At 43.7% G+C, this 11,852-nt stretch overlaps 1 protein-coding gene across 1 annotated transcript; it reads right to left on the minus strand.

Moving 5' to 3' along the window:
- Positions 1 to 837: 837 nt before the first annotated feature.
- LOC120540096 lies at positions 838 to 11,549 on the minus strand. The gene is made up of 7 exons (XM_039770583.1): positions 11,128 to 11,549; positions 10,418 to 10,473; positions 9,604 to 9,909; positions 6,361 to 6,531; positions 5,573 to 5,672; positions 3,489 to 3,663; positions 838 to 3,018 (listed from the first exon to the last, which is right to left on the minus strand). The coding sequence occupies exons 2-7, from the start codon at positions 10,461 to 10,463 to the stop codon at positions 2,956 to 2,958; spliced, it is 861 nt and encodes a 286-aa protein (XP_039626517.1). The 5' UTR covers positions 10,464 to 10,473; positions 11,128 to 11,549; the 3' UTR covers positions 838 to 2,955.
- Between the last annotated feature and the right edge of the window lie 303 nt (positions 11,550 to 11,852).

Consider the following 11,852-nt stretch of genomic DNA (forward strand, 5'->3'; position numbering starts at 1 on the left):
CCAACAGCAACACAGTACAAAGACAGCACCAAAGCACCATTCTCTTCTCTTTCTCTCTCTCTTTCTCTTAATCCTTCCTCCTCCACTCTGACTCTGATGTCCAGGACCCTTTTATAGGGCGCACAGAGGTGCTCCAGGTGCTTGATGACCAGGTGTGGTGGAGGTGCTGCACCAAAGGGCTCAGCAATCGTCCAGGCGCCCCCTGTTGGTGGCCACATGTCCCAGCAGGGTTGAGCTTCCCTGCTCCAAAACCATGTGAAACCCACTGCAAGCCAGGGGGACTGCCCTCTAGCATTCCGGGGGAGGTAATGCCCTAAATATGCTCTGGTCTTTCCATTAGAGTGGAGTACAAGCTGGGCAAGGGCCCCTGGCTGTCCACCACAACTGATGTAGACCAGTTTTATTAAGTCAGATATGAGGGACCCAACATATGAAGGGAGACCCATAAACCTCCGAAATCGGTCAATAGTAGGGTGTAGTTATGGACTGAGCTGCAATGTAGTGTATGCTTACACTCTTTTGAATCAGACCGCCAGTGACATCATGCTGATTTGATCGAGTCTGTTGTAACACAGATAGCCAAGAAACATCAAAGGTTTGGGGCAGCCACCCGTTTAAAATTCCCTGGCTGCAAACGGGTATTTTTTGTGAGTTGTGTTCAGGTTGAAATCCAAAACAGAACTCACAAAAAATATTCATTTGCAACCAGGGAATATTAAACGGGTGGCTGCCCCAAACCTTTGATGTTTCTTGGCTATCTGTTTTACACTGGCATAGTCAGCAGGATGGAGAGAGAAAGTTAGTTCAGCTTGCCACCCCCTGGTCAGGCATGGTACTACTATTATTTAGGCCCTCTAGCTGCCTCCCAATCACACATGAGTGACACACCGTATTTCTGACATTTATTCTATAATCGTCCGCACGACTTCACCGATTTTTTTTTTCTCGAAGCCGAAAATAAAATGTCTGGTCATATTAAACATCAAGACAATGATGATGCTATTTTTGATATTTACTGACATCTTAATAAAAAAGTTTATTTCCCATATGGACAGATTTTTAATGAACTAAAATATGCTAAATTACTGAGGCGTCTGCTGGAAAGCATCATGAAAAACGTCCGGTGCAGCGGCACACGCAAAACTGCATTTGATTGCACACACTGCGTCATCAGCCCAAGAGTTTGCAATTGTTCTGTCTTAGTGGAAAGAATTTTGATTAAAAGATCGGAAGACGTAACGAGATCAAGAACAAGTGTGCACAGGGGTCGAAACTCAAAAAAAAGTTAATTTGCTCTTTCACCAAGCCGGAAACGTAGACAAGAATCAGAGGCATAAGATGAAAAGAGAATCGGAAAGCGGAGATGAAAAGGCGTGGAGGAGCACACAGACTCATGAAGTCGTTTGATAATCCAAACAGAAAAAGTCTGAACGGCGCCATTATACCAGCAGGGATGAGATTGAAGAAGACGACTGGAAGACAAGGATGTAGTCCATAAAAAAAAAAACGAAACCGGGGTCACAACGGGAGAAACAGCGAAGCCAAGAATCACGAGACAAAACCGAAGAAAGAAAAAGCACAGAGAGTTCAAAAATCAAGGAAAATGTTCAAAAAGTTATGAAGAGCTTTAGGAATCCAGACAGTCGGAATGAGGAGGCCAAATGCTGGATGACCTTTTATCCCGTCACATCGTGATTGACAGGCCACGCCCTATAAGGACACGCCCACTCTGGGACGGGCTTAGTGATAGAAATAAACAACAGTGGCATCAGAATGGTGGCTGCGTAACAACACAAGTAACAAATCCAAATTCAAACTATAACTACAGCAGATTTCAGAAACAAATGAATCCAAAGGTTACCTCAGGGGTTAAATCCTAAAACCGAAGTCATGGACTTTCAAAACAGGAAGCCCTAACCTGTCACTCCATTTATAGGGTCACCCTAAAGATGTCACACAGCGCACGTTCCTGGATGAAGTCTGGAGAAGTTACCAGGGCAATGGCCGACTCCGATATCTCGATATGACGCTGCAAAAAGAGGCCACCGAGAGATTAAGAACGCTTTGCCAAAGAAGAGTCAAAAGGAGCAGGCGATCATCAGAAGCCAGAAAGAGAGATGAATACCAAACGAAGGAAGGAAAAAAAAGGGAAAATGGAGAGAAGTAATTCAAAACAACAAAAAATAAAAGAGTTGAGAGACCAAAAGAGCCAATCGCAACCTAAAACTACCCGATTTTCACACAGAATGCGTCACTAACTCGTAAAACATGAGGATGGCTATAATTATCCCAGCGAAAATTGTGCTTGACAAGAACATGTCCACCAATCAGGAAGTGCAGAGCAATGACACAAAGCTGCAATCACGCGACAGAAGCAGATCACATGACACACAGGCTGTGTTTCTGTGTATTTTGCCATCATGTGACATGTAAAGGCCAAAAATGTAAAAGTAAAAAAAACATTTAAGAAAACCTAAAAACCATAACATAGCCAGACAGTGTGGCCGCTGTGTCACCGCTGTGTCACCACTGATCACATCATCTGGTATATGAAATTTTAAATACGCAGTACATTTCCCTTACAATGAAATTAATAATAAAAATAAAACAAAACAAAAGGGGCCAAAGTTCTCTGATTGCAGAGCCGAGTGGCTGCATCTTGAAGAGCCGCCTCAGGTGACTGCAGCCCTAAACGCAGCAGCACCCAAGTAAATGCGGTGAAGTTGATGAGAGGCCAACGGCCTGCAATTCAGCAACAACACAAAAGGGGCGAAGGGAAAAAAAACACAAAATGAAACATCAGGGGTCAACTGGCGAGTTCATTTCGGAAGAGATCAGGGTGGAGAGTGGAATTCAGGGCAGCACCCGGGGTTTGTCAGAGTCCTCTTCAAAACTCTTCTGGGGAGATGTGACATTCAGGCGTTTCTACTCATATAGTCGTCATTATTATCGTTATTAGGTGAGAGCAACGTTTTCATAAAGGTGCTTATCCGCCTGTCGCTGTCTGTTCATCTTCTCCTGAAAAAGATTAAAAAGCAAGAAAAAACAGATTAATACAAAATCAACTGGCTGAAGTCCATCAGTCTAGAGGATGATCCCAATCAAGCCCGGGTGACCTCCATGGCTTCTCTCTAAAGTGCTTCCTTTTGTCCTATTTGGATGGGATTTGAGGGGTGACATTAGTGCTTGAACTGGAACTCCATCCTGGAGTTGGACTCCAATGTTTTTTAACAGAGATGGCATGGCTGTGTGTGATTTGATGCACCTGTTAACAATGAAACACCTGAACTCCACCATTTGGACGGCTGTCCACATATTTTTGACCAAACAGTACATGTATATCCATCCATCCATCCACCAGACAGATGTATTATTCCAATCAAACCCATAAAGACCTAAGGAGGACATGTAGACCCCACATAGCCCGTGTCCAGGTCTAAGATCTGAACCCAGGATGCTGGATATGTGCAGATGAGACCAGTTCTTACCAGCTTTTTCATGGTCTTCATTTGGGGAGTCTCTTGTAAATTCTTGTACAGCGGCTCTGCAGACTTCTCGGTGTCATCATCACACAGCTTTTTAGTGTTCACGTACATCGACTCCTTCTTCATTGTTTCCGCCGTATCAATTCTTATTTTTGGAACAATGGGAGTCCGGGCAGACCTGAATGCAATTGTATTGAAAAATAAAGAAAAAGAAAATGTTAAAGACGAGAGGCGTACTCAATGACAAATAAAGAGTAATCTTTGTATACAGCGTTGTGCCGGCCATAAATGTTTACGCTGGACAGTCAAGGGAAAGACTGGACTACTTGGGTTCAGCCGGAGAGTCTGTATTGGGAGTTTATCGGGCATGTGTTGGGATCGAGTGCTCTCCAAATAGCAAAAGCAACAATAAACTATGAGATGCACGTAAATTCACACTGATCCGTAACAGACAGACATCTCTGTTAAAACAATAAAAATACGCAAATCACGACAAACAGCCTAAGCATAAGCTCAAAATGACCCGAAACACCTAAAAATAGAAAGATTCAAACACCAGACAGCTCCAGAAGAGGAAGTTGCATGTCCTGAGATAGTCCAAGTGATGTGCTGTGGTGGACATGTAGAGGGCGCTGTTCATCTAAGGCAGGGCTGAGCAACGCTGGTCCAGGAGGGCCTCAGTAGCTGCAGCATTTCAGTTCCAATCTGATTGATTAAACGCAAACCAGTCCTCGCCATTAAGAGATCTGCTTTCATTTCATGGCTTCTTAGTGCTTGAAATCTGCAATGACAGCCCGTTGTCTTGTTGTTGTTGTTGATGTTTTCCTTCCTGATGACTTGTGACTCCTCCAATAAACATTTCAAACCAAAACATAAGACCAGGCAATAAACTCTGTGGATCCATTCTTTCTTATTTTATTGATTGATTCATTCATTTATTGATTGATTTATTGACTATTTATTACTTGTCTAAGTCTCTCTAGCCATTCACACTCTGCTTTCAAAAACTGTCACATCCCCCTTGGGACAAATAAAGATCTATCTATCTATGGATTTTATAGTGCTTTTAACATCTATCTGCCTATTTATCTGCATTTAGATATATAAAGATACATATGAAAGGCTCTATTGAGAGAAAGTGGTGAAAGACACAGCAATTCTGTGTAAAACCATCTCCAGACACTGAATTTGAAATATGTAAAAGAAGGAGTGGACATTTAAAAGTAAATCAACCAACCAGCCAGCCTACCTACCTTATATGTTACAGAGTTCCATTATTAATTTTCATCTATCTATCTATCTATCTATCTATCTATCTATCTATCTATATATTATATAGTGCCTTTCACTCACTCTATCTATTATATAGTGCCTTTCACTCACTCTATCTGTAATCTATCTATCTATTATATAGTGCCTTTCATTCACTCTATCTGTAATCTATCTATCTATTATATAGTGCCTTTCACTCACTCTATCTGTAATCTATCTATATATTATATAGTGCCTTTCACTCAATCTATCTATTATATATTGCCTTTCACTCACTCTATCTGTAATCTATCTATATATTATATAGTGCCTTTCACTCACTCTATCTGTAATCTATCTATATATTATATAGTGCCTTTCACTCACTCTATCTGTAATCTATCTATATATTATATAGTGCCTTTCACTCACTCTATCTGTAATCTATCTATATATTATATAGTGCCTTTCACTCACTCTGTCTGTAATCTTTCTATATATTATATAGTGCCTTTCACTCACTCTATCTATCTATCTATATATTATATAGTGCCTTTCACTCACTCTATCTATCTATATATTATATAGTGCCTTTCACTCACTCTATCTATCTATCTGTCTATCTATCTATCCTATACAGTGACTATCTGTCTACTTTATCTATCTATTATATAGTGCCCTTCACACTTATCTATCGACCTGTCATACAGTGCCTATCTCTTTTGTTAGGGCACCACCAGGGGGCAGTCACACCGTGGATTCTTGCAGACACAGCAGGTAAACGGAGGAGCTGAAGAAGCCAAGTGGTTTGACGGTCAGACGGCCATCTTACTTACATTTTTTTGTACACCTTGTATATCACAGGAATGCTGATGACAGCGATGGCCACTAATATAAGAACTGTGGCTGTCAGGTTTGTTTGGCGTGTTTCTGGTACTGAAAGAAAAACAAAGGACATGTACAGGTCACTAAACTATGTACAGTACACCCCTGGCCTTTCTCCATTCTCACTGTCATTCTTGTCTTTGGGGATACAGGGGGTGTACCTGAGGATAAAGGGGGCAGAGAGCCTGATTTAAATGCCACACAGGGGAGGTGAGGTGTTGAGGTGGCCACAGGCTTGCTGTCTTATCCTAGGCCGGGATGACCTCAACACCTTATAGCCTTATGGCCACTAAACGGCGTGTTTCATGGTGCAACTCTCACACTTTTCATGTTGTTGTTGTTCATTTCTGGCAATAAAAAGGAACTCACAAGAACAAGAGGAGAAGATGCAAATTCCACCTCAGCAGTAATTAGTCCAGTAATCAAAGGCAGGCCTCCATTTCTCCAAGCACTAACTTCTGCACCACCCTGCTACCCCAGCTTTTCAATTCGTATTTTTCCCTAAACTCCATACCTGGGAGATTCCTCGAATACGGAGGGTATCTTAAATAAGCACAGCAGACGTAATCTGCTTAACTTCACTGTCAGCTAAGCTTCTATTCAGATTCCCTCAGGCATCTCATCGTTGGAAATGTTCAAAAATAAAGCAAGCAAAAGTGGAAGATGGGTCGGAATCAGGGGTCAAACAATTTTCTTTTGCCTGTTTCATTCTGTTCCCTGCGGAAGGAGACGTTCCTACCTCGCTCCACATCCAATATCGTCAGGTCCTTGGAGAGCAGAGTTAAGCCGACCATCCTGTTCCCATTCAGGTGTGTCGTAGCAGGAAGACTGGCACGGCTGTAGCAGGACACAGACACGTTCTCACCAGCCAACGAGGTGGCATTGCTTCTGAGCAGCGTCACAGTCACATCTGTGTGGTCATCAGAGAAAAGACGACATGAAAATGTCATTAGTGCCCTCTGACAGGTTACAAGGTGATTAAGGAAGTCTGTCTTATAGGAAACAAGCCAAAGTGGAATAAATAGCATTTTAATCTCGGCTTCCAGGAGCTCCCTGCTTTTAAAGCTCCTGGACCGGAAGGGGCGGGGCCAAATGCCCTCAATGGGCGTCTCCTCTGAGCTGTGGACAACAAAAGAAGAGTCTGTGATGACGCCCTCTAGTGTCCTGGGAGTGGGGGGAGTGCTTACCTCTGACAAGCTCAGAAAGTGACCTTCTGACACACGTGTGACACATGATTGAACCTTCAGAAAATGAAATGCACCGCGGGCATATAAATGGCATGGCAATATAGTTAACACGATGGATTGCGTTTTATTTTGGCGCAAATAGTCTCCCATAGCTAAAGCAGTGCCCTTCAAAGAAACATCACTGTAAAGATGTAAAGGCAAAGCTTTCATATAATCAGAAGATCCAATGATGTGCAGATCGTCTCGATTATCATCACGTCTTCCTCTCTTCTTCTCGTTCTTACATTCTCTATCCTGGACTTTGCCTTGCATGTCTGTGAGCCTTCAGGTTCATCCGCTGCTCCATATTCAGGATTAATTCTTTTTTCCTCAATGTGGCTCATCATTGTGGATTTTTATTCTTTCTTGTTCTTCATCAATGAATTGCCTTGTGCAATGTGCTTGACACTCAGCAGATGTCTCCACTGTTTTTTTTTTCTTTCTGCCATCATGACAGCAATCACTTGGTGATCAATGAATGCAATAAATACACTTGATTATGAACTCTGCACATGCATGGGGGGGGGTCATCAATAGACAAGCTTGCAGGGGGGGGCATACTTCAATTCCAATAAACCAGTAAGGTGCCACCCGCCACATTTTTTTGAATTTCCAGAACATATTGGGCCATATTCAGATATTCAGGATTATGTCTTGCTTGCCCGTGTCTTTCAGTGTCTTGTCTGCTTATTCTTTGTTGTTCTTCACCATTTATTCATCGTCTTTAATGTGCTTGTGAAACCCTACCTTGTCCAAAACCTTGAATGAATTAGACCTCGCAAGTAACTCTGCTGCTGAGAGGAAGCACAGACTTAATCATTCAGCATGAAGATTGTGTGCCCTCTAGTGGCCGGGAGGTGTTGCCACCTCTGCTCGGTGCTCTCGGTCTGAGGGCTGCCACTGCCTAATGCATTTCATTGCAGAGAATGCCACCAAATGTCCCCCTGGGGACAAATAGCAATCTACAAAGTTCTGTCTTTCTCTACTGGTGCCTTCATCACCACTAGCCATGCCTGTCTTTGCCCCAGTGCCTTTTCGTCCTTCTCTCTCAGAGCTTTAGTGGCCATGTCCTGTCTGCTAAGAGCTCTTTCTGCTGACATTCACAGACCCGAGCAGGTCGCCTTGTACACTATGGACAGACAGCATGTCACGCAGATCAACTGCATGTCACTTGTGTGGGTAAATATAAGCGTAAACTGCCGAATCTAAGATAGCCATTGAAACACACAGCGTCAGACATGCAGCGGCCGACACTTCCTGCAGATAAGCGTGTGTAACGGGCGAGAGCACCAGGGCCTTGATAATGCTGACCCAACTCTGTAGGGCTATCTTATCAGTTCTTTATGTGCGAAGAAACAGAAAAGCACATTTTTAAATTTAGCTGCTCATTAAAATATTACCTTTAGTTTAAAATGTTGGTTACAAGGCATAAACAGTAGCAACGCTGCTTTCACAACATACAGTATGGCAGAGACATATGCATTGCATTTGTCATTCCAACAGATGGCACATTACAAACACTTGTAGCATGCATTTTAATACTACAAATGTTTGTCATGCACCACCTGTTGGAATGTTTATTACTACAAAAAATAATGCCATGTGCCATCTGTTGTGATAGAGACGTAAAAACCACATGGGCACACAAATATGTAGACATAGAGACCCTGGTCCTTTTATTAAGGTGAATTCTAAAGAGACGATGGAAGCAAGATTAGCTCCATGGTGAGAAATGCAATGCATTTTATTGTTAAACGTTAATGCTGAGGTCTGGAGAGAGAGAAATGTATTTGTCTCAGGGGGAAATTTGGCGTATTACTTCACAAACATTAGCTCTGCTTTTAAGAATCCCCTACCAAACGACATGTAACAGAGGGATGCGCATTGCATTTTGTCGTTCCAACAGATGGTGCATCACAAACATTTCTAGTGAGGCATTTAATTACTACACATGTCTTGTTTAGTTCCAAAAATAGTAGCTGGGCTTCTCGTCTAAGACAGGTTTAAATTTAAGTAACCAACGTAGACCTCAGAGACAACGTTTGCAGTGCACCCTCTATTGGAATGTATTTTGTAGTACGTGTATTAATAAAGGGTGGCACGGTGGCGCAGTGGTAGCGCTGCTGCCTTGCAGTTAGGAGACTTGGGTTCACTTCCCAGGTCCTCCCTTCGTGGAGTCTGCATGTTCTCCCCGTGTCTGCGTGGGTTTCCTCCCACAGTCCAAAGACATGCAGGTCAGGTGCATTGGTGGTCCTAAATTGGCCCCAGTGTGTGTTTGGTGTTTGTGTGTGTCCTGTGGTGGGTTGGCACCCTGCCCGGGATTGTTTCCCGCCTTGTGCCCTGTGTTGGCTGGGTTAAGCTCCAGCAGACCTCCGTGACCCTGTGTTCGGATTCAACAGGTTGGAAAATGGATGGATGGATGTGTTAATAAAATACATTGCATAAATCACTCCAACAGATGGCACATTGCAAACATGTGATGTAATAAAATACATTGCATTTGTCATTCCAGCAGATGGTGCATCTTAAATGTTAACACTGCTTTAACAATTTCCCATACTAAATGGCCTGCAGCGGGGCATACGCATTGCAACTGTCATTCCAACAGATGGTGCATAACAAACATTTCTAGTGATGCAGCTTATTACTACACATGTTTAGTTTATTTCCACAAAAAATATTTTATATTTAACTAGCTGTGCTACTCATGTATTAACATACTGTACTGTGAACGGACTTTAAACTTGCATCCCTACCAGAGGCGGGATGAGGGTGCGGGTGAGTCCTGAAGCACAGGGTGGCACCGCACGTCCCGTTACAGTTGTCAACCAGAAGGCCACAATTAACTCGAATGTCCTCGGCGTCCATGACAGGCTGATCAGCAGGCTCCAGAGTGCTTTGCAGTTTATCCGCATACTGGTGCCAGACCACCGTTACAAACTGGGGGGCTGCAGCTGCAGAGAAGTTGCAGGTGCAGTGGATGGGCAGACAGGAGCCTTGGTCCGGTGCTGAAGATGAAGCTGGCATGTTGTCGGCTCCCCACAAAGCCATTAGCAAAAGGCCTGGCAGGGAAAAAGAAAGAAAGCCACCAGTTATAAACCCTAAAACAAGAAACACACGCTTTAGAAATCACTTAAAGGAGACGTTTGGGATTTTCCAAGTCAAAGTTATTTCTTCGCAATTGCTGAAGCATTTGCCACGTGAAAGTGTGCTCTAAAGGTAAGCGTTTTCTATAAATTTTTTAAAATGCACAGCCAGTTCTGCCATTTTATAGTGCAGCCTTTTTGGACATGGGGCGTCTTAAGTCTTATAATTTTCCTAATATGTCCAACTTCAAGCCAAGACAGTTGTTGAGTTTCGATCCTCGTCTTAAAATTACGCAGACACACACACACACATGCACACGGTTGCACGGCTGGAGTGACCTGAACAATCCATGGTGGACACGGGGTGAAGGTGCAGACCCCATGCACCCAGAGAGCAAACCAGGGCTCACACTGTGGGGCAGACCCACCAACAACTGCGCCACCCCTGTGGCTACACCTGCCGCTCTCATAGAAACGGACTTACCAGGAGGAGTGAAGCAAACGAAGAAGCGTCCTCTTCTGGGCAGCATGACTGGAAATCTGAGGAGAGAAAAGTAAAATAAAGAAAATTCAGGTGAAATAAGAACACACCAAGAATGCGAGTTACTTCAGTCGGGAGTTGTGCCCACAAATCAGTCTGATTTTGTAACAGGAAGAAAATCGTTGGAGAAAATGAGCGTTTGCTGAGTTGTCAGCTTACTTGGGAGCTTTTGGTAAGGAGGACGACTGTCTGACTCATCGATGTCTGTTGTGGTGCCCAGGGGAGCCCCAGCCGCCCCAACCCCGGCACAGACAGGCGGCACACACCGCTCGTTTATTTCTCTTCGCGGTCCTCCATTCGCACCGCGCGATCACAGAGCCAAAGCAGAGCGCAGTCCTTTGTCGCCTTTTAAGTTCATCACTGCCGCGGTTGGCTTTGTCTTCTTGCGCCCTGACCAAGTGTGCTGATGGACGGATTAATATTAATAAAGTGACAATAACGGAAACTAAGAAAAGACTTACCGGTTAGTCCGTCTGTCTTACTAATGCACGACTTACACGGGCTGTCTTGTGTCTAAAAGGTTTTAAAAACACGCATAAGCAATAAGAATTAGGAGGACATTCCTGCGCTCCGAGCGCGTTGTTTTTACCTTTAAACCGTTTTTCATGATGAGGAAGAAAATCAAAATGCGCGACAAAAAAGGACAAACTTACCGGCGTGGTCCGCGTTTGAGTCACAAGTCGAAGTGAATGCGCGGCCGAGGCGGTGAAGAGCGGAGCTGTGGGCGGCACGCTGGCGATGCTATCAGCCGTCAAGAAGTCTGCGCTCCGGTGACAGGCGTGCAGGGTACAAATGAGTGACACCGTTAAAGCGCTCATTTAAAGCAAGCTGGTCTTTTCATTTCAACGTTTTTATTTGATTTTGTCAGGATCGACCTGTTCACGCTTTGTTCCGATTCCTGATGTCCTTGTCGTGGCAGTACATAGGAGAGAAGGGACATTTGGTGCTTTTTATTATTGATTTGTTCGTTTTAAAATGTGGGAGACACAATTTCTGATGTTAGCCCTGCTGTGTGGCCCCCTCCCTGTCTCAGCACATTAACTTCACTGCAGCCCCTCCGTCGTTATTGACTCGGATTGTGCGACTTTTGACGGGCCCCCTGATGCCCCGATTTTGTAGACTGTGATTGTTAACAGGGACGCTCGGGCACTGACTGACATGGCGTTGTGACGTCAACGAGAATTCGTCCTTCGCGATGATGGCGTTTGGCAGCTCAACAGAATGGTGGCTGCATGCAGAACTGTAAATTGTGATGGCTTATTAAAATTGTAGTTAGCATTACTTAACTTTCTTTTTATTAATAAAGTGTTTCATTATTATAAGCCTTCAGTTTATTATTTCTGCAACTTTCTGGACAATTATATCATACAAATACGAC

This window comes from Polypterus senegalus, chromosome 12, assembly GCF_016835505.1.
Source record: "Polypterus senegalus isolate Bchr_013 chromosome 12, ASM1683550v1, whole genome shotgun sequence".
NCBI classification, from domain to species: Eukaryota; Metazoa; Chordata; class Cladistia; order Polypteriformes; family Polypteridae; genus Polypterus; species Polypterus senegalus.

Excerpts from the sequence above, each read along its gene's own strand:
- LOC120540096 (XM_039770583.1), bottom strand. The coding sequence starts at position 10,463 with ATGCTGCCCAGAAGAGGACGCTTCTTCGTTTGCTTCACTCCTCCTG. Across the intron at positions 9,910-10,417 it reads CGTTTGCTTCACTCCTCCTG|GCCTTTTGCTAATGGCTTTG; the intron begins GTAAGTCCGTTT and ends TTTCCCTGCCAG. Across the intron at positions 6,532-9,603 it reads GCACCCTCATCCCGCCTCTG|ATGTGACTGTGACGCTGCTC; the intron begins GTAGGGATGCAA and ends ATGACCACACAG.